Source organism: Centrocercus urophasianus, unplaced genomic scaffold, assembly GCF_019232065.1.
Source record: "Centrocercus urophasianus isolate 14NV4802_14NV808 unplaced genomic scaffold, USGS_Curo_1.0 seq_19, whole genome shotgun sequence".
Lineage (NCBI taxonomy): Eukaryota > Metazoa > Chordata > Aves > Galliformes > Phasianidae > Centrocercus > Centrocercus urophasianus.
In genome coordinates this window covers 321,432-348,046 of record NW_024884744.1, presented here as the reverse complement: position 1 = coordinate 348,046, position 26,615 = coordinate 321,432, and the positions used below count along the sequence as shown (strand labels likewise).

General features: G+C 46.6%; 3 protein-coding genes across 21 annotated transcripts in view; 2 read left to right on the top strand and 1 right to left on the bottom strand.

Moving 5' to 3' along the window:
• Positions 1-26,615, bottom strand: part of MED12L (mediator complex subunit 12L) — a 102,209-nt gene that overhangs the window by 59,161 nt on the left and 16,433 nt on the right. For 12 of the 14 annotated variants that reach the window (XM_042820550.1, XM_042820541.1, XM_042820537.1 and 9 more), the window contains 5 exons: positions 22,952-23,083; positions 21,822-21,948; positions 19,200-19,414; positions 18,164-18,268; positions 17,291-17,467 (listed from right to left, as the gene is read on the bottom strand). In XM_042820550.1, coding sequence (XP_042676484.1) covers positions 17,291-17,467; positions 18,164-18,268; positions 19,200-19,414; positions 21,822-21,948; positions 22,952-23,083 — 756 coding nt within the window. The remainder of the gene's footprint in view (positions 1-17,290; positions 17,468-18,163; positions 18,269-19,199; positions 19,415-21,821; positions 21,949-22,951; positions 23,084-26,615) is intronic. The other 2 variants (XM_042820544.1, XM_042820543.1) reach the window with 1 other exon arrangement.
• Positions 3,129-9,444, top strand: P2RY14 (purinergic receptor P2Y14). Of its 4 annotated transcripts, none has more exons than XM_042820556.1 (3): positions 3,129-3,482; positions 5,910-6,006; positions 7,792-9,444. In XM_042820556.1, exon 3 carries the CDS (start codon positions 7,810-7,812, stop codon positions 8,821-8,823), a length of 1,014 nt encoding a protein of 337 aa, XP_042676490.1. In that variant the 5' UTR covers positions 3,129-3,482; positions 5,910-6,006; positions 7,792-7,809; the 3' UTR covers positions 8,824-9,444. The 4 variants fall into 4 exon arrangements, with proteins under 4 accessions (XP_042676490.1, XP_042676489.1, XP_042676487.1 ...); XM_042820555.1 differs by having other exon boundaries at positions 5,062-6,006; XM_042820553.1 differs by lacking the exon at positions 5,910-6,006.
• Positions 9,448-16,177, top strand: GPR171 (G protein-coupled receptor 171). 3 transcript variants are annotated; one of them, XM_042820557.1, is made up of 3 exons: positions 9,449-10,904; positions 13,099-13,302; positions 14,544-16,177. In XM_042820557.1, exon 3 carries the CDS (start codon positions 14,587-14,589, stop codon positions 15,562-15,564), a length of 978 nt encoding a protein of 325 aa, XP_042676491.1. In that variant the 5' UTR covers positions 9,449-10,904; positions 13,099-13,302; positions 14,544-14,586; the 3' UTR covers positions 15,565-16,177. The 3 variants fall into 3 exon arrangements, with proteins under 3 accessions (XP_042676493.1, XP_042676492.1, XP_042676491.1); XM_042820559.1 differs by having other exon boundaries at positions 9,448-13,302; positions 14,309-16,177; XM_042820558.1 differs by having other exon boundaries at positions 9,448-13,302; positions 14,033-16,177.

The window sequence follows — 26,615 nt, the reverse complement described above, 5'->3', positions numbered from 1 at the left end:
TGTCCCACTGACAAATGAACCTCCTGACAGGTAACTCCATCCATAATTAGAGACAGCAACTGTGTCATCCTACTGTCCTTACTGCTTCAGCATGTGCAGGACTGGCATTTCATTCAGGCAATTCCTGCATACAGCTTCACAGTCCCAGAGCCTGTCCTCGATACCACTGCAGCGATTTCATGGACACCTACACTCCGACCTGCACAAAGCCAGGAGTTAACAGTCTACCCAGCACAGAAATCAGAAGGTTTCTCCATTAAGGATTCTTCCTTGGAAGAGTAGGACTCACCCCCACTGCAGTGGCTTTCCACTTCTGTGCACACTTAGAGGCATCAGTTATCAGCATGTTAGGGCAGCTGGCAGGGAAGACGGCACTGCGCTGCTGAGATGATGGCCAGCTGTGATGTTTCCAGGAAACCTCCGGTTGGTAAAGAGAATCAGAATATCAGGAGTTGGAAAGGACCTTGAATGATCTTGTCCAATCCTGCTGCCGGAGCAGGAACACCTCAACCAGGTCACGCAGGAAAACATCCAGAACATCTCCAGAGGAGACCCCACAACCTGATTAAACTTTAAACATAGCAGACCAACCCCCTGCAGCAAGATATTTAATGGGCAACAACTTTGAGAGATAAGGAATAACTTCACGGACTGATTAAGACATTGTAGAGCACAGAATCTGAGTTTGTGGATTTTATGACTCTATAAAGGGAATTCTTCAGGCAAAGCACGGAGAACGTTTACTGTTCTTAATTTACAATAAAAGGACAACAGATTCCCACGACTTAAGGCTTCCAGAGCTCCTTTCATTGAAAGAAAAAAGACAGTATGCAGCTATGTACAGAACTCAACATAACTATTTCCCAACATTCACTTGCTTATTACCTAAAGGAGTGCATCCCAGAGAAAACTAAGCTTTTCTCCCTTTATACATCAAATTAAAGAGTAAGCACAATGCATTTCTCCCCGTGACCACAGCAGTGACACTGCTCAGACAAGCAGCTCAGGCTGAGGAAAAGAGCCCTGCAGATGCTGCTGTACACATTACCACGTACTGGTAATGTGTACATGGAAAAAAAAAATAAACAACTCTTATGTTCTTGCAAACAGAAGAGTAACACTGATGTGTCTGTGGACGTTCTGCAATGGAAGAGCCATTCCCAAGAAACCAGGTCCTCTGGCAGAGGGAATCCCAATTCCGTGCCACATAACTAAGCTTTTACTCAACACAGTGCACAGTTGCCTGTGTTGCACGTGGAAAACCTAGAGGTAGTTTGAGGCCTTTTGTGATTGCCTTTCAAAATCCCTTCTCCTGGCAGACTTTTCTTCCCCCTCTGCAAGGATTTAATCTAGACAGAAATAGAGGATTGCTTACTTCAGTTTTAGGTTTAGATGAGGAAGCTATCGGAAAAAGCTCGCTGTGAGTCACAATGTGAAAGTTGTCCCTGGTCCCAAAAGGGATATTGAGGCTGCTGCTACTGGGAAAGAAGAAAATAAAAATTTAAAAACAAGAAAGAAAAAAAACAAAGAAAAGTCTTTATAGAAATAACTACAAAGTCTGCCTCAGAGGGCCGCAGGCTCATAAAGCTCTTCTATCCCACTCCTCATTTCCCAGCCCCAAAAATACACGACAATAGGACAGAGGGAAAGAGATGAATAACTGTCTGCATGCCTTCTTGGAAGGATCTGAGAAGCCTGCTGTGCTCGGTCCTTAGCTGGTGCAGAACATCCTCCAGAGGAAGACAAGCAGGGCAGTGCTCACCCCACCGCCCTGCAGCAAGGCTCCCTGCCCCAGCAGTGCAGCTCAGGACAGCTCGGGGCTGCCCAGACCCTGCAGCTCAGAGCAGCCCCACAGCTCAGGCCATCCTGGCTCCTGGCAGCAGAGCCCTACAGCCCAACATGCACCAGAGCACAGGCTGGGAGCTGCAGAGCTTCCCAATGCTGCACCTGAGCTGGCCTTCACAAAACTGACAGCCTGGTCTACCACCAAGCTTGCACAACACACAGGACCTGTGTCACAGGACCGCAGACACAGGTGTAAAGATGGAAGAGCCTGCACTGCCACTCAGCTGTCCTGCTCAGCACAGGAAGCCAGGCTCCAACCCAGGACACGTGCAATACCTCTCAGGTTCCATTTCTGCTTTCTGAGCAATTGAAGCAAATCTGAACTTTCCTAAAACACACATTGGTTAAAGCAAGGTAACATCCCACAATTATCAAAAGAAATTGCTTTCTCCTGGGCCCCACCTGGAAGCCTGGCACTCACAGGACACAGCTTCGCACCGCCCCCAGGGCTGCCAAAGCAGCTGAGCCTCAGGGCTTCCACCCACTGCTCACAGCCCACGGGGCTCCTTCCAGCCTAAGCAGAAGGGAGCAGCTGACCTTGGGGACAAAAGAGTCACATCCATCACACGGGCAGCAAGAACAGAGCAAAGGCCCATGCAGCTGCTCTTCTACACACCACAAGGTCACTCAGCAGCCACGCAGACAGAAAGCTCTGCTGCAGGGCTGTCACCCAGACTGCATGACTCAGAGCAGGGCTAAAGCCTGCAACCCCTGGCACTCACCACTTCTCCCTCAAACCCTCCCTGCAAACTCAGGTCAGCACGCCCCGGCTGTGTGCACGATGGGCGCAGCGAAGCAGCAGAACTGCACAACTTCTGCAAGCATAGAAGGAGAGTCTGCCAGGGCAATGTGTATGCGAGGGGGCCCTGGGTAGTGCACTGTAAAACAGATTAAGTCATCTCTAAACATCTGTTAACACTGCTGTACACCATTTACAAACTTTACTTTAACATAAATAGCAATATTTTTCCACATTCCTAATAAGAGATTATACTAGCTTCTTGTTTACCAAATATTTCAATGGGTTTTGTGCTTGGTTTCAATGCCTCTCAGTAAACGTATGAGAAGAATAGGAAGGGAGGAAAGCAAACAGGCAGACAGGTGATTAAGGTTAAAAGAAAAAAAACAAAACAAAACAAGAGAAAACTGCAGAAAGCAGAAAGAAAACGGCCACAAAGCAGAGATTTATCACCTGTCCCAAGAATAAATCTCTGGGTCTCAGAGCATGCCCAGAGCAAACGTGACGCAACCCTGTGAACTCCAGTGCAGAACACTCCCACTAACAGAACAGAAGCCATCGGGGCAGCCAGCCTTACAGAAGAGGTCACAGCCAGGCCTGGGAACTGCTTAAGAAAAGAAAACACCCTAAACTTCAGCTCACTGCTTTGCTAAATGCACAAATGTGTCTCTTTTGAACCCAGCTCAAAGCTGATCTCTGCGGAAGGACGCCTGAGTGCACTAAAATAGCACTGCCCAGCTGCAGCACTGACATTTGGAGCGCAGCAGGCAGAGCAGCAAGGCACCGGGAGCAGCTCCTCAGCTCTGCACTGCGAAGCTCACAAAGACAGCCGAGGACATCGAGGGAGGAACACACCAATGAGCACGGCAGGGCAGCGCAGGAGGCTTCGCTGTGAGCAGTAAGTAGCAACCTGCTGCCATTAATGCTGTACTTATGGAGCTTTATGTGATGAGGTGATCGCAAAGGCTGTGTTCTGTACTTATATTTAACTGCTGAAAAGCTGAAAAATATTCCCCAGTGAAAGATGCTTTTGTGACAGATTTCTGTACTTGATCAACACTCCTCAACTTTTTTGTTAAACTTCTAAACAAGTTGTGGTTTTTTTTTAATCGACAATGGAAAATCATCAAGGTGTAATACAAACCAGAACAAATAAATCCCTTAAAACACAAAGGAACTGTAAATAAATGCAAGAGATGAAGGCAGCCCCTGTCAGTGCAGGGCACTGCAGCAAGCGGAGCTGCTGTGTGTGGGGAGGGACTGCGGGGCACCACTGAAGGAAGTGGCCACATATCTCCTCAGCAACTGCTTCTATTTTTATTGAGCTGGTGTCTTTGGCCGTAATAATAAAGCAGTACATGTGAAATCTGAGGAAAACATCCCCACACCAGGTGAAATCCAAAGAGATCAGCAGCCCATGGCAGGGGGTTGAAACTAGACGATCATTATGGTCCTTTTCAACCCAGACCATTCTATGATTCTGTTGTGACCCCAGAGCTTCTTCTGGAGCAGAATCATTGGGGCAAACCAGGCTGCTCATACACAAAGCAAAGCTGGAATGGGAAGTTTTAGAACCAGCACTCATTGATTCCTTTGCTAAACTACTCTGTTGGTCCTCAAACTAACATACTGATCCCTGCTGCTAAGCACACCAGCCTGTATCACCAGGCAGTAATGCAGGCGCTGATCTTTCAGTGCTAAAAGATTGAAGAGACAAAAGCAGAATGAAAATTTCAACTTCTTGTTAGGATAATGAGGCTGTCAGATTTCACACAGCACAGCACAGCGACCCTCAGACAAGAAGAAATGAAGCAGTTCCTGGTTCCACCTTTGAGGAGTCCTTGCTCTGCAACCAAAGGAGCTCACGCTGCCTCCAGAAAGCTTGCTATTGTAACGGCAAAGCAAACGAGCTTATCTACAACTGCTCCTCACACCCACTGGCTCTCCTCACAGGCTTTGTCCTTCAGAAATTAACCACAAATGCCAAGAAAGCATCACACACAAATCAACCGCCTGTTCCAGTTTTGGTCAGGAGAACCTGTTGGTGCTGCAGGCACCACGCAGTGCCCACAGGGCACCACTCCCCCCGCGCTGCAAAGGGCTGCAGGCAGACACAGCACCCCCAGGAGCACTGCCCACGGCAGGGAGATCCCTGTGAGTGTGCTGTCAGTGATGCTGAGCAGGACAGTGGCAGCAGGGCGGCTGCGCAGGGCTGGTGTGAGATGCTCATGGGAGGGAATGGCGGGCAGCACCCAGAGCAGACAGGTCCAGGCCTTGGCACATGATCTGAAAAGAACCCCAAGGGCTTTCTGAGCTGGAGGTGGTCCAGGCCCAGCATTTGGCTTCATTTATCCCACGCTCAGGAAGTAAAGAGCTTGTAAGGAAGACTGAAGACCATGACAAAATACCTCCACCAATAACTGACTCTTACCTCCTCACTAGAATATTCCAAATCTTGCTTTTTTTGGACCAAAAAGGGAGAAGCACAGCTACAATGGACAGAGTTGGATGCCTGCTCTCCCCATGCTGAGCTCAGCGCTGGACAGACCCACTCTGCCCCACACCAGCCTGCAGAGGTCCCAGAAGCGAGGAAGGCACTGAGACCCTCTGAAAGCCACTGCCATGCTCAGGAGAGCCCCTTTCTTTGAGCCAAGTCCGAGCATACCCCACAGGCTGCTATCTCTATTAGTTGCTTACTACCTTTTGCTACAGGAGCACCACTGAAGTTTCTCTGCCACTCTGTGCCCAGCATTGCACTGAGCACACGGCCAGGCTCTGCTCCAAGGGCCGCACACAGACCTTGCTGCAGAGCACACCTCCATCAGGGCTCTTCTATCAGCCCTCTCTCAAAACATCAGAGAGAAGCTTGGCATGTTGTTCCTCCCTGATAAATGCCATTTAGCAGTTCAGAAAAGAGTTCTGGAGAAAATGACCACCATCAATCTTCTCTGACCCAGAAGCTGCATTGCATGTCTATCAAACAGCAGCATTAATTTCCATAAATAGCTGAAAATGTTCACTTAATACTGCAAAATACACTCAAGACAACAAAAACCCACTCCAGTATGAGCGAGTGCCTGTCAGAGAGAGCTGGATGCCCGACCAGGTGAGAAAAAGCACAGGAAACTTTTACCAGGAACGCCAACAACGTGACGTGAGCAGCAGAGCCACAAGCCTCGAGCTGCGTGCATACAGTGATGGTCCAGGACAAACACAGCTGCTCCCACCACGGCTCTGCTCCGGAGCAATGCTGAGGGCCTGCTGACAGATTGCACAGGGCAGCACCGTGATGACAGCTCTAACCGCCGTGCTTCCTGCCCAGCAGATCGCCCTGCTGGAGGACAGGCCCTGTGCTAACGATGGAAGGCTCTCGAGGCCCTTAGCACCTGCACTAAAAGCACCCAGCAGTTCAATGCAGAAAGGTAAGGGCATGCCACAGGTGTGGAAAGGTTTAGTGTCTGTCTTGGACTTTGGCCTCTTTCTCAGGCACAGACAGCTGGCAAATCTGCTGCCATCAGAAGTGATATCTTCATGTCTAGTCTCCTCCTCTAGAGACAGTAGACAAAGCTACAACAGCCACATCTCTGAGCACTGACCACATACTCCTGAAATAATCCTTTGTAGTATGTTATGTTAGCATGAGAACTACTTTGCAGACTTCCCAAGCCATTTAGTACCTGCTGCTGCCAGGCCCAAGAACCAAACCTCCCACATACGTTACTTAGCAAACCCAGCAGGCAAGGAACAACTCTCAAGCACACAACGTGGGGAGAGAAGGTCCTGCTCAGACAGCCTTGCAGGACAGACAGGACACACAGCAGACAGCAGTGGGAAGAGAACAGCTTTCAGACGGTAGGTTACCGCTCTAAATAAGAATGCCGTTTGTTGGTGGTGCTCCCCCCCGAATGAGGATACACGGGAGAAGCAGAGATCCTCCTCCTAGCAGTATCACCCCAAACCTCACCTCTTACTAACTCACAATCCTAGCACACCCACTCACCTGGCAGCTCTGTTCTTACAGCCACTCACCACACCAACTTCAGCCTTGAAAAATTCAGCCAAACAGAAACAAGTGCCTTGACTTGAGAAAAGCCTGAAAATAAGAGAGCAGGCCAGCCTGTGGGAAGACAAGAGGCAGAGATGAACTGCAGCTCTGGGCACATTACAGGCTCGTTATTCCACTTATCAAAGCAAGTTCCAAAACAGCCACAAAGTCTGTCAACCTTTATAACCTCCTCCAGAGACACAAAGAAAACAACACACCAAGGGAAACTTTTACCTATGTGAAATAAAGTTTCCATTTCCAGTTACTGCTAGGCTGAATTGGGGTTCTACCTGCTACACAGAGGCACCAGCTATTGGCTCTCCATTGCAGCAGTAAGGAAATGATTCATCTTCCAGCAAACAGGATGTTTCTCTCCCCCTACTCTGCAGCACACGTTTTCCAGTTGCCCAGGTTTTCATGTGCCCACGAAGCAGCAATATGTACCTGTCTGTTCAGGCTTCCCTACAGCGGGTAATTTACCCTGCCAAAGAGAAGCAGACAGCAGATGTGATTTCTTGGAGTCTCCCCGGGGATGCTCTAAAATTTGAGCCTGAATGTCTTGGGAGGGCACTCTCACTTCTAACTCATGCTAATATAGACACAACATGGTATGCTGTGTTACTAAAAGCTTAGAGCAAACTGTGCTAGCTGCACAGAAGGCTCTCCCTCAAGAAAGGATCAGAAAATACTATTAGTATTTTAGCATCTATTAGTTATTCCCAGGCTTGACTAATAAAGCATGTTTGCAATGACCATATTCAAAACACTTTTACAAGGAACTTTTATATCTGTCATCTGCTTCCAGGTAAGTCAGTGCTAAAACACACACGAGTTGTTCAGGGTTAATGAGGTGCTTTTGCAGTCACTGAACACTGTGGCTTCCCAGCATGTAGGCTCAACTAAAAAACACAGGACAGGATTTGAGCAAAACAGATGGACCCAAATCTTGAAGAAACGACAGAAGCCCAAAACAGCAGCATGCCCCTGAATACCAGCACTGAGATGGCACCACCTGGAAAGCATTTACTGTGCTGGAAACAATAATGTGGTTTCTGAGAAGTACGCCAAGTTTACATTGAAATAAGATTAGAAATCCTGCACTGATTAGTAGAAAGCACAGTTGTGTGTTATCTTACTGAGATAATATTTCTTCTGCTTCTAGGATCAAAGACATTGTAAGATGTTCAATTCCAGCACAAACTCCTCGGGAAGCAGCTGCAGTAACAGCACAGTAATAACAAAGACAGTCATTCCCCTGATCTACTGCCTGATTTTCGTGGTAGGGCTGCTGCTGAATGGCGTGGCAGCATGGATCTTCCTGTGCATCTCCAGCGAGAAGAGTTTTATCGTCTATCTCAAAAACATCGTTGTCGCAGATCTCCTGATGAGTTTGACGTTTCCTTTCAAAATTCTCGCCGATTCGGAAATTGCACCTCCACAGCTCAACACATTTGTGTGCAGGTACTCTGCTGTTGTTTTTTATGCAAACATGTATATCGGAATAACGTTTTTTGGCCTCATCGGTTTTGACAGGTACTACAAAATCGTGAAGCCTTTATTCACCTCCTTTGTCCACACGGCTCACTACAGTAAGGTTATCTCTGTCATCATATGGCTATTGATTATGTTTATAACGCTGCCAAATATGATTTTAACTAACGAAATCCCTAAAGCAAATTATTCCAGAACATGCATCGGTCTTAAAAGCGAACTTGGCAAACAGTGGCACAAGGTGTCCAGTTATATTTGTACAGGGATTTTCTGGATTGTTTTCCTCCTACTCATCATTTTTTACACTTCAATCTCAAAAAAAATATACAGCTCCTACAAGAAATTCAGACGGAACTCAGAGTTCACTAAGAGGAAAACCAGCCGTAATATATTCACCATCATGTTCGTGTTTGTCCTCTGCTTTGTGCCGTACCACTTCTGCCGGATCCCGTACACCCTGAGCCAGACCAGCTCACAGTTCGACTGCCGCTCGCAGAGAGCTCTGTTCCACGCCAAGGAGTTCACTCTGCTGTTATCTGCTGCCAACGTCTGCCTCGACCCCATTATTTATTTTTTCCTCTGCCAACCTTTTAGAGAAAGGCTGTATCAAAAACTGCACCTCAAGCTGAAAACATCAGGTGAGGCTGAAATCACCAAATCGAGGAGATCAAACACGCTTCAGGAAAGCGTGAACATTCTGTAAGTTCAGGTCTGCAGAATAACGCAGGCTTGAAAGTTGCCCCAGAATGCAAACACTGACACTGCAGAAAGAAACTGAACAGGTGATGACCAGCAATAAACCGAAAAAGGTTTCAAGCACAAAATACCAAGCAATGTTTCTCTCTATAAAAAGTCTATTGCATGCTGTCAGTGTATTTACTACGTGGTATTTCAGCTGACTATGACTGCACTGAGGTGCATTGTGACCTACCTGGATCTCAGAAAAGAGTAACTGGAACAAAACATTCTGGAGTGCCAGGCCACAGTTCTGAAAGAATTATCCCAGCCTTGAAGTGCCCTCATTCCTCATGAAGCCAGGCAGGACACATCTGAGGAGCAGCAGGGCAGCCCAAAGGGCCTGCGAACAACAGATCATCCCAGCTCAACCGGAGCAGACCCCCTGAGGAAACACGATCAGCTCAGCTGGGCCTCCTGCCTCAGCCTCTGCCACGGAGAGCTCTCTGTGCATTCACCAACTCAGACAGCAAAGCCGTTGATGAAGTGCTCAAACACTTTAATGACCTGCCAAAGAAAAGGCAGCTCTGTGCGTGTGTTGTATATGTATATACACATATATATACATATAATGTGTATTTATATATATAGGCAGTTGTGTATGTGTATATATATATATATATATGTATACATGAGGGAGTGATCAAATCCTCAAAGATTTACACAAAGCCTGAAAAAAAAAAAAGCAAAACATAACCAACTGGTGCAACTTACAAAAATATTTTGACTTTCTTAAGCAAATTGTTCTGCAAGTTTAGGGAATTAGACAACATGACTATTCGTCATCCTAAGGCATCAAGGAGTCAGAGAACTTCTAAGATATAATGTTCTATTTAAGAAAATGTATAAAGAGGGACCCTTCCACAAGCTGGTAAGCACTGTGCCGTACTGTTCAGGGCTTTTTCACAAAGCATGGCATACACCAAACTCACGCACACCCTCTCTGCTGCAGGAGGTAGGAACAGTTCAGGAGCAGTGCAGGAACTGGAAGGTCATACACTGAAATCCAGAAGGAACGGTTTTCCTGTGCTTTTGGCACTATGGTAAAACACATAACTAGGTACAGAAGTAACAGCTGAAACACCAACCTTCCACATGCAACTGTAATCTTCTTTTAGTGATATTTTTCAGTGCAGCCTTTTTTTTTTCCCCCCCAATCATCATAAAGGGAAACTGTACCAATGCATTAAGCATCCACAAAAGCTTTCCAGAAATGACTATGGAAGCTCTCATTTTGCATAACAAAGTAGTTACAGGAACAGAAATAACACCTATTACCCTTCTGCCACTGTGTGTTACTTTAACCCAAACAGGTAGTGTCTCAGGGTGAATACTTTGTTTAAATACACTGTCTTTGTAAGTTTTCCAAGGCTGTGGGCAACTTCTCTTGGTCTGACATCACCAACCTGCAGTAACAGTACACCACCATCCTTGACCACGAACTCCCTGACTCGCACCAAAGCTTTGCAGGCTCTTCCTTTCAAGCAAGAGAAATCATTTGAAAGGGAAGGGAATCTTTGGATTTGTAGGTGACTTATAATTGATGGCAAAAACGTTTGGTTCCTTATATGAGATGGATTTTATTTGCCTACATAAACCTAAGTAATTGCATATGTCAAAATACAGCGGCACACAGTGATGAAATCCATGTGTGCAATTCACATTTGTATAACTTTTTTTTATTACTTTGCAAGCTTTGGGGGGAAAAAAACCCAAAAACTATTTCTACTGAAGAATTGTCTCTGTATCCTACCAGTTTACCAACACTACAATGACAAAAATCTACACACAGCACCTCAGATGAAAGCATGCTGATGCCATACATTGTTTCCAGAGCAACACTGAATTCCGAGCTTCTGATGAGTTTCAATTAAAAAACAAAAAACAACTCCCTCCAGTAACTTCACTGCTCAGGAAACATTTTGAGACCACTGACCCTACAGCAATCCAGTACTCGGGGAGCCACAAGTCTCAAGGAACTCCATTATCCAGCCAAGCTTCTGCTCCACGTTGCCAACCTTGCTCTGCTGTATAAACCAGGATGGAAAGGTACACTGATAAGTTAATTGTGACACTTTTCCCAGCACACCATGTCTCAGATAACCCTGGCAAGCAATTCAGACACCCAAGTCCTGTAGTCCCACTAGGAACCAGCTCTTGCCCTGCCCGCATACTTCCCTAAAATTGTTGCAGTGAAATTCATGGGTAACTGAGGCTAAATCAGGTTCCCATTTGAGGGGTTATGCTTAGCAAACGGAAATCCTTCCTCCAAGCACTATTTAAGGAGAAAAAGTTCATTACACAACATTCTCAACATACAAAAAATCCCATGTGGGCTGAAACAAGCAATGTGGCTCCTAGAGGTTAATTGTGCAAGACGCCATCTCCAGTAATGATTGATCTCTACTGCAAACAACAAGAACATCTCACCCAAGGGGAGTCTGATGCCACTTGTTGGTACACAGCAGACCTTGTAGTCACAGCCAGCAGATGCAGCAAGGGCTACACGTTACAGCTGCCAGCTGCAAGCCATGGCACAGCAGGGCAGGCCTAGCGCTCCTGACAGAAGGCTCCGAGGGGCCCAGGGAGCTGCTGGCTGCTGCACTGCCCGCATGGTGCGCCTCGCTCTGCCACCCGAGCTCTCCCAGCACACCCAGGCCCTGCTGAGCTCACACCACATCACAGCCAACAGCTCGGGACCCCTCAGAAGGGGCCAGCGATGCACACACTGCTGGGCACATCAGCTCTCCCCGTGTGCGTAAATAGAAATGCCAGCAACTCTTCTCTTCATCACAAAGAGCTATTTCTGCACAGAACTCGTAACAACAACCCTTGTGCCAAGTACACCTACATTTTCCACTTACAATGCAGACCTATTATAGTGGGATAAAACCTTTTAATCTGTTAACGAAAGCCACAGAAATCTTTAAAAGCAGACGGTGGATTTGTTTGCACGTGTTTGGGCACAGAGCGTGTGAGTGGGGCACAGGATGGGGCAGAGGGCGCAGATCACTCCCCAGGGATGCACTCAGTGCTCACCTCACGGCCCCGCACAGGAAGAGGGAAAATCCCTCAGGACTGATTTGCATCATCTGCTCACCACCGTGCCTCGGAACGGCTCCAACTGCTTCTCTGAGTCGAAAAGCTGAGAGAAAACTGACTCTTTGAGAGGGCTGTCTGCTATCATCACGCAAATGACAGAAAATCACAAAAAAGCCAGTGCTTCCCCTGTATTGTGCCCAGCTGCAAGTTCTGCAGTCAGCACACACTGACTTACACATCTGCAGGCACACCAAGCTCGCTGAAGACATCAGAAGAGAGGTGAACCCAAACTCTCAGCAGCACAGATCCAGGCCCGGCCCAGCCTCACAAGCATGAAATACCAACACAGGTCCCACTGGACCCTGCCCTGAGGAGCGCACTGTGAACGAGCCCATGGCAGCCCGCGGAGAGGCAGAAAGCACAGGCAGCTCCCCAGGGGCCAGCCCCAGATGGGCCAAAGGCATCCCTCAGTGCAGCGTCCCCACACCCAGAGCCAGGAATGGGCCGAGGGCTGTCACAGGGCACAGTGTGTGCAGACCCTCACCACTGCCCTCACACTGCGCCTCCGCCACAGAGCCCCACAGCTCCAGAGCACACCAGCCCGCTCCCACCCACGGCAGCTCACAGCCCTTCCCTCCCTCCGGCCTCTCTCCATCCCAGTCTGCACAACAAAGCTGGCCTGTATGGGAGATGCACAGAAAACAGACCAAACTCTGCATTTCAAGTTAAAAAGTAAGTGGTACCGCGCAGCTTAGCCTTGCACGATGAGCACAACAGCATAACATCAGCCCACATCTGCTCAAAGCTGACCAAAGGAGCACTCCAGTTTAAGAAGTTTTGCAAACATCTCAACAAATATGGTCTGAACTTTCAGCCTATGACTAAATCTAAAACCAGACATTCTTAACTTGGTTTTTCACATGGCTCTGGTGCACAGTATGTAAATTCCTGAGGATTCTCAAGTACCAGGGCACTAACAAGACAGGTTTCAGTGCCAATATTTTAGTAGTGCCTGGCAAACCTCTAAAGGTTTTAACTCCTAATAGAAGTACCTCCCCCCCCAGGTCACACGGTGCTCCCCCAGCTGCCCCCACTGGGCTCCACATCCCCGTGCATCCCCTGCCTGCACTGTAGGAAGGGAACAACCACAGCACCAGAGGGCAGCTCCACGGGGGCTCACATCCTGCTGTCACTTCTCCAGGTAACTTTCATGTGCCTTGGTTGCTTGAACGCTGGTTTTAATTGCGTCAGCCAGAGCATTTAAAAACCACAGACATGTTAAAAAAAACCAGCAGAGACAGCAAGGGGAAAACATTAACCTGCTCTTGCACCATGAGAAAACATGCTGAGAGACACCGAATGCTAACAGACTGCTGCTCCGGATCCTCCCAGGGCCCTAAGACAGGTATGTGCTTGTCAGTCCTTGTCTGCTTCCCTCTGCCTACACCTAGGTAAACCCAGGGCTTGAAGTCCAGCCGTGCAGAGTGCAGGCACAGCAGGCCCAGGAGCCCAGCAGGGCAGCTGTCAGCAGCACCCAGCACAGCGCGCACATCGGAGCCAGGCAGCGCTGCCTGTGCAGGGGGACGCCAGCCCTGAGCCTGGGCTGGGCAGCACTGCCTGTGCCCAAACCCACTGTGAAAGGGTACATCTGCAAGACAGCAGAGGCCAACTAGAAAGGCAATGCCTTTCTAGGCATTTTAAACCACTCTACAAGTATCTGCAGTCAATCGTATTTACTGAAACACAAATTACGTTCATCTGGATATGTGATTTACAGAGAAAGCAAGTGTGAAAATGCAGCACTTCACTTGTGCATTAGACAATCAGAATAATGTAGTGCTATAAAAACTGATGCAGATTTAGGCTATTTGAGGTGCCCTTCATCCCAAGGAACTCTAGTGTACCTCCCGTGTAGCTGACACTGTGCTGCAGTCCATCAGCATAGCAAACAAAAAAGTGTGGTTGCCGAGTAGCAGATTTAGTTAAAATAGCACAGTTTCTACTTTCCTTCCCTCTAATTTCTAGTGAAGCCTAAAAACAAGGCAAACAAAGTTATTTGATAGCAGCTTTTTCCAAAACATGCCTTTTTTTAAAAGGCTTGATTTAAATCTGCAATTCCTTTATCCTCTGCTCAGGTGAAAGAGACAGCAAAAATGTAGAACTGAGAACTGCCCGGCCATCCAGCCAGCGCATTGCACATTGGCTTGACAGGGCACTAACCTCAAAACTTCTAATATACTTTCCTAAAGCGAGATTGCTACAACATTACCCTTCATTTTTAAACACAGCTTCACCTGCCCTAAAGCTGCAAAGTTTCACGCGACCGTCTTTAACCAGACGCTTAACCTGAAGCAGTTTCATAGCTTTTGTGGGTTTGCTTTTTTTCCTGAGCCTTGCATGCAACCTGAAAGACTGCTCTTGCGGAAACACTGCTGAGAAGTCTATATGCTTCCAAGAACAAATCCTATGCATTCCCAAACATTTCTGACAGGAGAAAAAAGCTCTCTCAAACATTTGTGAAGCAGGATGAGAAAAACGCATATTTTGTCCTGGCTGCATCTTCTCATGAAATCACACACACAAAACTCTCAGAGAACAATGAATATTGCTCAGAAAAGCTGATGTCTTCTCGGCTGTTTCTCGTAGGTTCTTGATCTCTCCAGCCAGCAAAGCACACAAGAAGCTCACAATGCCAAACAACGCTTCACAATGCTACATCAAAACAGAACTAGAACCTTTCACCTATTTTTACTACTTGATCTTTCTTACGGGTTTCCTGGGGAGCTGTTTTGCGCTGTGGGCATTCACACGAAAAGGTCAGAAGCAGAAGTGTATGAGCATCTACTTAACCAACCTCCTCACTGCAGACTTCTTGCTGACTTTGGCGTTGCCAGTAAAGATAGCAGTTGACCTAGGCGTTGCGCCCTGGAAACTGCAGATATTCCACTGCCAAGTGACAGCCTGTCTCATCTACCTGAACATGTATTTATCAATTATATTCCTGGGATTTGTAAGCATGGATCGTTACCTTCAGCTCATGCACAGCTCTAAGATCTATCGCATTCAAGAGCCTGGATTTGCCAAGGTTTTGTCTGCAGTCGTATGGACAATGGTTCTCCTTATAACAGTGCCTAACATGGCTATTCCAATAAAAACCATTGAAGAAAGACCTAACGCAAGGTGCATCGATCTCAAAACAAAATTTGGGAGAGACTGGCACGTGTTTACTAACTTCGTGTGCACAGCAATATTCCTGAATTTTTCAGCCCTGATACTCATTTCCAATTTCCTCGTTGTCAGACAGCTCTACCAAAACAAATACAGCGAGAGCTACCCCAATGTGAAGAAAGCCCTGGTGAGCATACTGCTGCTGACAGCAGCCTACCTGCTGTGCTTCCTTCCCTACCACGTCGTTCGCATCCCTTACACTCTGAGCCAGAGTGACACCATAACCAGCTGCTCTCTGAAGCAAACTCTCTTTCAAGCGAAAGAATCTACCTTGCTCTTTGCAGTATCAAACCTCTGTTTTGACCCAATTCTGTATTATCGTCTTTCCAGTGTATTCAGACTGAAAGTTAATGAGGCTTTTGTGGCACCCAAACAGGCAAAGGCTTCCACAGACGAAGAGGCACAGCACCAAAGCGAGCAGCGGGTGCAAATGTACTGATTCTAAAGTACCCAGAAAGGATGTGCAAACACATAACCTGAACAGCCGTTGTGCAACTGGAAACAGCTGCTACCACCAACATTACCACTGGATGGATGAGAAGACTCACATCACCAAACCAGCAAAGCACTCGGCGTCGCTTTCTGGAAATACTGCAGCTATCAGTGCCAACCTATGAACAGTCAGCAATAATGTGTAGTAAAGCTCGTTGAGACACACCCAAATATACATTCTTAGTATTTATGGTAAATACTTTGGGCTCTCCCTAAGTAAAATATTGTATTCTTAACAGATTGAAGAGCTTGGTGGAATGAAGTAAAGATTTGTTTCCAAATAGCAGCTCATGGCCTGCAAAGCTTCTCACAGACACAATTAACCCAAAGGCATTTTAAAGGGCATTACTTAATCTAGAACGCAGTGTTAAGCTGCACTGATTAACAAACTACTGCATCTGCTTACATCTCACCCGTAATTCCCATAAATAAACCTTCTGTTCTTGTCAAGTTCCACTGCCCTCCTGTGATGCTACTGCGCTGAACTTAAAAACCAGCAACATGTGAGTACAGAAGATTCAAGGCAACTGTAAAATGAGAATAAAGAGTAAGCAGAAATACTCACTGTGTGGTCTTTGCTTGTATTTATAAAAATGTATAAAGCAGTAACTAAAAGCATTTATGTATATATGTATACACACACACTATTATTTTTATTTATTTTTTACAAGCACTTCCACAAATAACGTATTTATAGAATAGATGATAATCACAGTGAAAAAACAATTTGCTCAGGCAAAGTCAAACTGCCAGGATTAACTCCATCTGACCAAAACTTCGGCAGAAACAAAAATAACTAACTTACATGGTTCAAGACATAAATCAGACTTCAAGCAAGCACTCAAAACCGGCCTGAAAAGAAACAGCTGATTCAATATTCTCATAAAAACAAATCACCTGTAGCAACCCAAAATTAAAGCAAGGAAGACGGGAGGCCAGGAGAAATCACATCACACACCAGCTGACACCTCCTGTACTGGTAGGATTCAACACTGCTTAACAATTACCATTGTTGTTTCTAAACAAAACCAGAACAGTTTGAGCAGACACTCCACTTCCTGCCCGCTCAGCCTGGGGCCCTCTGCCCAGCACTGCAGCAAACATGCAGTATCGTTACGTAAATAAATGTCTAAAAATCAACCAAACGAGGATTTGGGATCTGGAACGCTACTCACGGAGTTCTCTGCAGTTCCCATGAGGTCCCAGGCCAACAGAGCAACAGAAGCAGCCCAAAAGCCATACTACAAACAAGAGGAAGTGGGAGGAAGGAAACAGCACCATTCCATCCATCACACTTCAGATATTTCAGTATTCATCCTTTAGTCCAAGTACTAGATCAGATTTTCTATTTAGCAAACTTCATTAAACCCTGGAATATGGCATTGGCAATGTAGTACCATCTCCCTTCTCTGCTAGGTTAGCATAAATCACTACTGCTCAGGCACTTCTCCAGGAGCACGTTTTCCTTTGGTAAGATGAAGCTCCTGCACGTTGCACATCCTGCAGCACACAGCAGGCACGCGCAGCAGGAGCAGCCTCACGAGAGCTGATTGGGAGCCCTCGAATGAAGCTGGCTCTGCTCCCTGCACATAGTGAACACTTCTTCCTTCAAGTGCTTTTATTTGCCATCACAACAGCCAACGCTGCTCTGTGCCCAACCAGAATTCACTCACCAGAGGTATCGGGAAATGGGTCGCGTATTGCAGATGACGAAGGAGGTCGTAGTTGGATGGAAAAATCACTTCTCTGAGCCCTTCCCTCTTGACTGACTTCTCACTGGCAACCGAAATTCTTCTGTCTAAAGAAGAGTTCATGTTCTCACAGGACTCCCCAGGCATCGGAGAAAAAATCTAAGTCATGTAAAACAAATGTTTGAGATAAGTAACCTCTAACTTTTTAAATTCAATAATTCCAAAGACCAGATTATTTATAAGCATCTGAGCTTTTTTCAGAGATAGCCAAAAAAAGGGCAATGGTAATCTGTGCTGAAATGTAAGCAGCTACATATACAAGTTATGTTTCTATGTGAATCTCATTGTTATCAGACAGGTTTTAAACTAGAAGTGTTCCATGAGGGAAGAAATAACCAAAACATTACAGTTCAGAGCAATTTCTACACAAACAGTTGGGATACAGAAATCACAATGAGAAAACCCAGAGGGAATACAATGAACAGGGTGAAGTGGGAGGCGATGGAGGACAAAAGACACTGCAGCAGGCAGGCATGAAACCATTCCTATGGCAGATGCCAAGCGCACACAGTGTGTCCAGTATCCAGCAAGTGGGCAGAAAGAAGGGAAGGAGCATTAGTGTGCATCTGCATGTACATGCACAACAAGGGGCTGCACAGAAAAGCCATGCGTTGCCACACAGTGCAGATGCACAGAACAGAGGCGATGCACTGGCAGAACACAGCAGGCACCGACAGCACTGGCTCTTGGTGGAAGCAGCCAGGCAGCACAAGGGGCACAGAACGTTCCTGGTGACAACAGCAGGCAGCAAACACAAGCACCAAAGGCATGCAGAAAGCCAAAAATTAAACCTACTGGAAATTCTGAACCAAAATCTGCCTTAAAGTCACCCTTGTCTACATCATCAAAGATACTGGTGGGTCCTGAGTCAGTGCCCATGTGCTCCATAATGCTGTGATCCTAAGAATTGTCAGAGAGAGAAACAAGCATCAGTCGCACTGTACTGATGACCTATTTAACTGGTCCCAGGTAAACCCAAGCATTTCACCTACTTAAGAAATAAGAAAAAAGTAGTGATGGTTAGAAGCTTTCACGTATGCCTTTTAATTCACAGAAGTATTTCTCAAGCCTAAATCCATAAAGCAGTAGAAGGGAGAAGGGGCTGAAGGAGAAACAAAGGTTTACAGCATATCCCTGCAAGTAGTTCTGCTCCCAGGGACACCTACAGAACGGGACTCTTGCGCCTGCAACGTTTACTTGGACAACCCCAACATCCTAGGGCAAGTTTGGCCCTGAGCCCTATGTAAGAGATGTACAAAAGGAATGACAGGTAAAGATGAGAGAAGCTTTAGCTGGCCGCCAGCTCCACAGGCACTGGGAGCAGCACAGAGGGCTGAGTCTCATCATCAAAGTCCAAATGTAGCCCACGTTCTGCAGCTTAAAGGTGCCTTCTCTTTTCACTCGTTTTAGCAAAGATGGAGAAACGCTCATCTGATGGAAGACTGAGGACTGCACACCGACTGTGCACATTGGAGTCACAAGGATTTGCTTTATGACCCAGTTCGTACGGACATTTGTGGCTGTTCAGCACACAGCGAGCTCCTGCAGTTTACCTGCACGTAAGTTTCTTCACTGCTAAATTCAGAAGCCAACATCATGCATTTTTGTTTGTCCAGAGTTATTCAGCTCAGTATATTTTCACTAAAACAGCAATACTTAAGTTACACACAAAAACACAGCCAAAGGATCACTTCCAGTCAGAGATAGAAGGCCAGACAAAGGGAGATTAAAAATAAGTTAAAAAGAAAACCTGTATCTGAAATACCTTGGTGAAAATCCACATTTTATGAAATCAAGTACTGAATGTGGGAGAAACAACATGCAGCATTACCTCTATTTTAACATCATTATCCTTAGAATAGCGCTCATCCACAGTTTCCCCATTAGGTGAACGTGGTCTCGTAGTTGCAGTAATTGACAAGTCTCCACGCGATATTAAAGTGCACATGTATGCATCATGAGAGAAAACATCATGTCGAGTGAATTCAGAAAACAGCAGCACCAAATTCACAAACTCTGTCTTCTCATGGTCGCTATTTGGGTCAGCTAGCCAAAAAACAAAAAAAAAACAGGACTGTAACTCCAACATGGAAATATCTGGTTCTTAGCCACCCAACATGCAAATCCCAGCAAGTTCACGTGCTAAAGGTTGAGAGGCCTGATAAAAGTGGCTTGGGTGCCCTGGACAGATTATCTGTGCCTCCACAGGACAAACCATTTCCCACCTACTGGCACACAAGCAGCGTGGCTCCGCTTTGCTGTCAGCTGGAGGCACGTGCCAGAGCTCCAAAGGCAGCAGGTGCCAGAGCATCCCACCCCATCCGTGCCCGCTGCAGCTGGCCATTAGTCAGCAGCTAAGGCAAGGTGCCAGCAGTTCAAAGACAAATTGAATAAATAAACAGACAGATAAAAAGAGGGAGGGGAAGAGAGGGTAAGGACATCCCTTAGGTGCAGAAAAATTATTGTGAAGCTCTGGATTATAAAAGGCAACTCTGTCCCTCTACTCCAAAATTCTATTACAAGGGTAGATTTCACTGTTTTTTGACAATGCTTTTATATTTTTAATGGAAAAGCTTTTAAAGTATTTTCAAGGAATTCATTCTGTGTACTTCCACTTATCCACTAAGTGTTATCACAAACATCAGGAAAGAGCATATTAGAAACTGCCTGATATTTTGCCCATTAAAAGCAAAATGCTATGTATTTTTTTAATTAAGTTCTCATTTGTCCTAGCTATATTTAATTTGACTTGTTCTGTAACAAAGGAAGGTTTGCAGTAACACAGTTAAGAGAAAACAGCTGTATACCACAACTTTACCCAGCAATAAAACCTCCAGTTATGGAGCCACCAAATTCAAATCAAAATATATTCAGAAGTCAGTTATGCAGTATGAGTTCAAATTAATTCAATATATAACACGTTTTCTATTTAGAATCTTCATTTGTTGTCAAACTGGAAGGCAATTTACAGATAAGCAGTTAGAACTACTTTAGTGTTTCCCCCACAGAAAACAGAGATGTTCTTTCAATTTTCACCCTAACCCGCTTTCTGCCCCTATTTTTGAAACTCCTATTACCCTGCACTACAGAAGTTGCAATGCTGAGCCCACAAATACAGCAGTTCTAATCCAAACCTCCCCTGCCCTGAGCTGCACAGCAAGCTGCTGGAACAGGCACCAAGACATCACAAACCCACACCTGTGCACTAAGTGCTGAGCCCTCAGCCAAAATACAGCAGTCGTGCTTTTCAGGCTTAGACACGGAAGCTCAAGCTCCACAAAAACAGCATCCCTCAACAAAATCAGTTCTGTCACGAAAAATCCCAAGGAACATTTCAAGCAGATAAACCACTGCTCAGCGCTTCTCCCCACCCTGTCCCATAGAGATGCCCACGTGGAGAAGGATAAGACCACAGCTGAAACGAGGAAATCAGAAACTCAAGTCTAAATACCACAAATAGCTTGCATGGTTTAGTAAAACTTGAGTCACCACTGACATGAAAATAGAGCAACACCAACACTCCAAAGTCTCCAAAAACTTCTTCAGGTGTTTCTCCTTCCTCAGATGTTGACAGTTCTCATCATCGTGTTTCAAACCACTTAAAACCCACTTCAATGTAAGGGCACCAGAAAAAAAAAACACGCTCACCTCTAGAACTAAAGACATGAGAAACACAGGCTACAACAACATATGGTTTTATTAGACCAGTGCATTTCTTAGAGCAACCTACAACAAAGACCCTTTACTCAGCCCACCTATCTGTCAGCTAACAGCGTATGACTTTGCTGCTTGTGTGCAATGCTCACTATGAATGTGCAGCAGAGTAAAGCTATAACAATCCCATCATAGCAAGGTGGCAAGGTCTTTGGCTGCAGCAAAAGTGTCCAGAGACAGCAGCCACAGATGCAGAAACAAAGGAAAAAAAGTTCCTCACCTTTGGAAGCCCTCAAGTAGTCAGGGATCTCCAGTAAGAGACACCTGGCCTCCACTGCCAACCCTTAAATGAGGTCTGAGAAGGGGTGGATCGTGGCTCCAGCCCTTCCAGTCACTCAGGTGTACTGCATGCACCTGGGCTCTCCTGGGCAGACCCTGCCTTCCCACCAGGTGCTCCATCACTGCTTCAGGCTGTGAGCCAGCATTTCCACTACAACTTGTCAAAAATGCGAGCATTTGATGTTAGCTACGCATATAGTGCCAGCAATTTCCCCAGATCTTGTAAGGCCTAAACAGAAATAGGTATTGCTTCTTCCAATTTTCATTTTGTGAAAGAAGAAAGGAAAAAAAAAGATCATGAAGAGCCTATAACAAGGCAGGAAATTTTAAAAAATAAGTGCTTAAGAGAATGGAGCAGATCATGACAGAAACCAAAACACCTGCCACAGCCAGGCAGTAACTCCAGCAGTCAGGGGCACACCAGCTGTTTCTGACCTTCTTGGGATGAGTTAATACTCACACAGCGAGGGAGCCTGTGTGTCCAAAAACCTCAGCAGGACATTCTGGAAAACAGGAAGACTGGAACTTGTCAAGGAGGCTGAAGACAGAGATTCCTTTTCATCCAGGACTTCAGATTCACCACATCTCTGCAGAGTTAAATAAATAAAAAAGCGTGCGTCTATGCACAGACATGCAGAGTTCCAAAACTTACATGTGAAGTAACTATAGTGTGATTGTTTCCCATCTTTTCATAAAACTCAGTCTTGATCTAGAGTGACTTTTTTTCCCCTCCTCAGTTTAGTCACTTCTGCAGTGCGGTGGTTTTTTTTACCACTTTGGATGGCTTACTGAGGCGTGCCTCTTACACGCACCTTCTGCAGTGATGTGCTCTCACATAAAAGCAAAAAAATTAAGATCCAGAACTTCCAGTTCAAAAGCAAAGGCAAAAAGTAGCTTCTCCCACTTGTGCAAATGACAGCACAGTACCAACCAGGGCCAATGCCTCCTCCCGAAGCCCCTCCAGGGCGGCAGCAGCACAGTCATTGCTGTGCACTCAGCATGGAGCTGAGCGCCATGGGGATGTGGCAGGGGAGGTGTTGGCTCCTGCAGGGTGCAGCGTGGTCACTGACCGCAACAGACAGACACAAGTTTTCGAAACGATGCCACTACAGTGCTTTGCTCTCCAATGCAACATTTTCACTCCTCCGAAAAAAGAAGGCAGTTCTACACAATGTGAGATACAAGTCACACCGCAGTTAGGCCTCAAAACAAACCGCGAGTCTGGAGCCGTCCCAGAGCCTCCAAGTGGGAGCACAGAGCCGCCCTGTGCCCCACAGAGCTCCCTCATGGCAGCATCCCAGCAGCTGGGCAAGCGGCTCGCGGACACACGGGGCTCACAAGGGCTCACAGATGCCATCCAAACAAACAGGTACCAAGGCCGCTCTCAGGGCTGTGAGTAGAAGACGTTTTCATTTTAAGTTTATGTAGGATATAAAAACTGTAAATCAATGAGAAAATCTCCAGAGCTCCAAGTATAATCAAATTTACCTTGTTTTGCAAAGGACAGAGATTAAGGCAATCTTTCCTTAGAAATATCCTTGCATTTTTAGACGTACTGTTCATGCTATTCCAGATAGAGACAGGACTTACTTCTGCTTCAATTTCTGCTTGCCTTTTCTCCAGGAGTTTGGCCACCACCATGGCCCGGTGCTTCCCAGACCGCTTGCAGCTCACGGCCCACTCACACAGCAGCATCACCACGGCCTCGTCGCTGGGGGCTGCCTGTGCAGAACACAGACAGAATGGCATCTCACATATGCAGCCAGCAGGCTTAACTCTGAGCAAGGGCTTTCTGATGGATGGAGAAAGAAAGCAGGTTTTGCTCTTTACTACTAGTGGATACACACGGGTGTTTCATTCATAGTATTTTCTAATACGATATGGAAGCAAAAGAGGAAAATCACTATTTTCTCACTGCTGAGAATCAAATCTAAACTGTCTTGTAACATAATGTCACTTCACAAGAAAAGGGCCAAATAGGAAAAATATCCACAGAATCTCTCAACCACAGCTATTACACCGAGTTCATGGCTTCCTTGCACAAATTATTCCAGGCCTCCTCCATTGGCTTCCAGATCATTACCTGTACCCCACCTACACACACACACACACACAAAACAAACCCCAAAACACCACAACCACTGAAGGCGTGAGGATCAAACAACCAAAGTCAGAAAGCTCCCAACCAAACTGCTCATCTTACCTCCCACCTGCGCCTTCCTAACAGACGTTTTTAAGAACAGTACATATTCACATTTAGACAACCCATGTTTTGTAAGAGCTATGCTACACACCAGCCGTGCTTTGCCATGTTATCATGCTTTTGCATTTTTGAGGGGGAAGACGGGGACAGCTTCGAAGTCTGCAATGCCTGCTGGCTCTGGCAGAAGCACTTGTTTCCAAGGGAACCCATTGCTGACGGATGGCTGTAAGTGATCATTCGCCTTCAAAATTACAGTGCGGATTCCCAAGTTCTGTATGTACACAGAAAACATCGGGGTATTCGTCCAGCCAAGAGCTGCACCCACACACCTCATACATGCTTAAAATTGGTGATTTCGGTACTTGGGAACTGGCACACACAGCAGTAAAGCCAGTTCTCAACATACAGGTGATACTGAAACCCACTCATACAGACCTGTGTTGGCAAGGTGTCATCACCAAAACTCCACCTACACCAAGGTCATGGAACGTGGGCCATGGGCTGCAGCTGAGAGGCTGAGGAAAGTGCAGCTGAAGCAGCTGACCACACGGCACGGCTCTGCGCAGTGCTGGAAGCTCCAGTGCAGGCTGCATGCTGAGCACAGGCAGCAGTGTGCTGCTCGCAGGGCCTCAGAAGCAGCCACAGCAATGCTCAGAGCAGCGTGGGAGGGCCGGGCTGCCGCCCTGCTGCACCGCTTCCTCCTCCCCTGACGGCTCCCATGGCAGCACCTCATGATTTCCCCCTCTGATGCTGATTGTATTTACTTAATTAAGCACACCAAGAACACAAGTCAGCAGCGCCGCTTGAAATAATCAGGTTCTGGATTTATCTAATTTGGGATTCTGCAGCTGCAGATGTTCCAGCCCCCAGAGCAGACCATGTTTCAGAGGGTGCAAACTGCTGCCTGGAAGAGCTGCACCAAGATCGTGTTTTCACTCAGAGCATTTCAGGAGGACGTGGGATGGGTCTGAGCTCTGCCCAACGTCCACATTCTGCAGGGCAGATGCCAGGCAGAGCTCAAGCAGAGCTGGTCAGGGGAACAGAGCCCCTTCTTTGCCTCCAAACCTCACGTCCTGTAAGAGGAAATGCTGCATCAGACAGGGGAGCTCAACACAGCTGGTGGCACCTCGTCCTGCAGGGTTTCACCAGTTCTGGATACTTCACGCACATCCCACTGCCCAAGAGAGCTCCGCATGAGGGGGTTTGGAAGGGACTTGTGCTCAACCCTCAGTGGCCATAAACATCAGTGCCTGGGGACCGAACCCACTGCTTTCAGGCACAGAAGCTGTGTGCTGGACATCATCCCACTCAAACCCGTTGCTCAGCCAGTCTAGCTATGACAGAAGGTAGCTATCACTTCCTGAAAGCCATCAGCCTTTCAGAGAAAACCAGAGGTGTCACATCACTGCCTGTAAGCAGAGCAGTCCGTGAAGAACAAGAAGAGTTCTTGGGGTTTTTTCAGTTAAAAAAAAAAAAAAGCAGCAGCAGCAGAAGTAGTAATGCTTAATACTTTCCTTCCAATACTCTCCTGTGTTACCATTCTGATATCCTTGGAGACAGGAAGCCAAAAGTATTATTAAAACTGCTTTTTATAACTCAGCTCTTTTCCCACTGGTCCTCACTTTTATTATTAACTCAATGCTGCTACCAAGGAACAAGTCTGACTTCTACTCCAGCAATGCCACTGCTGAGCAGCAGGCTGCAGAACCTCTTTTTGGGACAGAGCAGGCAATGCCGGGCGCAGTGCCCACTGCCCAGCACAAACCTCAGCCCCTGGAGGTTCCCCCGCCTGCCCTCGCTGCTTTCACACCTCTCAGGGACAGACCTGGCGCCCGGCTCCCTGCCGCAGGGCACGCAGACATTGTCCCAGCAGCAGCATTAGCCACTGCTCTGAAGCTGTCTAGTGCAAAAGGAAACAACAAGCCGTGTGCTCTTGCCAAGGGCTCTGCCAGTTGTTTAAGCCACTGAATTTATGTTTCTGCCCAGAGAAATTTTGCACTGACTCCCTTAGGAGCCAAGGTGAGCAGAAACGTTTTGCTGAATTTTCTGAAACCATAAAGGTGACAATAGCTGCCCAGCCACGCGTCAGAACATAGAATCATAGAATCCAACAAACTTGGAAAGGACCTACAAGACCACCAAGTCCAACCGTCCTCTCATTACCATTGCTACCACAAGCTACTAAGCCGCATCTCATAGCTAACGGAGCAGTTCAAGCAGCTGAACCAACGTTAACCACATTATTTACAATACTGCAAGAACGCTCCAAATATTCTCTATTTTTTCAGTGTTTATGGAAATAGATTTTGTTTCCTCAGACAGTTCAGTGTACATCTCATTTCTCCTCCCATCCTGAGTCCCAGCACACTCACATTGGGTCCCTCAGGCAGAAGCAGTCTGACTGCTAAATTCCTGCTGTCCTGAACCCAGCAGCACCACCAGCCCTCTGTTCCCACAGACACAGGGGGTGGATTTTTTGTTTCATTTCCAGCAAAGTGATCTCAGAAGGACAAATATTAACTCCCGGCATCTGTTACAAGCCCTTTCGTGAGAACCAAGTTTAAAAACATAATTTCACTCTAAAATAAAAAACAACTCTCAACATTCTAAGAATTCAGCTGGACTGCAAACATAACATGGGACATAAGCTCTGAACACATTTCAGAGACCTGAACTTAGAAAACAACCCAAGTGCACAAATTTCCAGGAAGGTTTAAGATTTTCCATAGTGACGTCAAAGAAATTCAACATCACTTCTTAAAAATCAAGTGCTTTCTCTATTCATCCAACAACAGCTAAAATATTCCGCTATGGAGTGTCATTCTCCAGTACCCCTCCCACTGCTTATGTGTCCCTGCATTTTCCTGCACAGGCTGCTCACACAGCCCAGACAGCCACTGCTGGCCAAGATGCCCTGAGCGCGGTCACAGTGTGGGGCTTCACCATCACGGCTTCTCACAGGCCCTCTGTCACACACAGCACAACTGCTGTTTGCTGTTCACTCACTGTCCAGCCACAGCTCAGCCCCTCGCTCTACTCTTTTCTTCATTT

Excerpts from the sequence above, each read along its gene's own strand:
- GPR171 (XM_042820559.1), top strand. The coding sequence starts at position 14,587 with ATGCCAAACAACGCTTCACAATGCTACATCAAAACAGAACTAGAACCT.
- P2RY14 (XM_042820553.1), top strand. The coding sequence starts at position 7,810 with ATGTTCAATTCCAGCACAAACTCCTCGGGAAGCAGCTGCAGTAACAGC.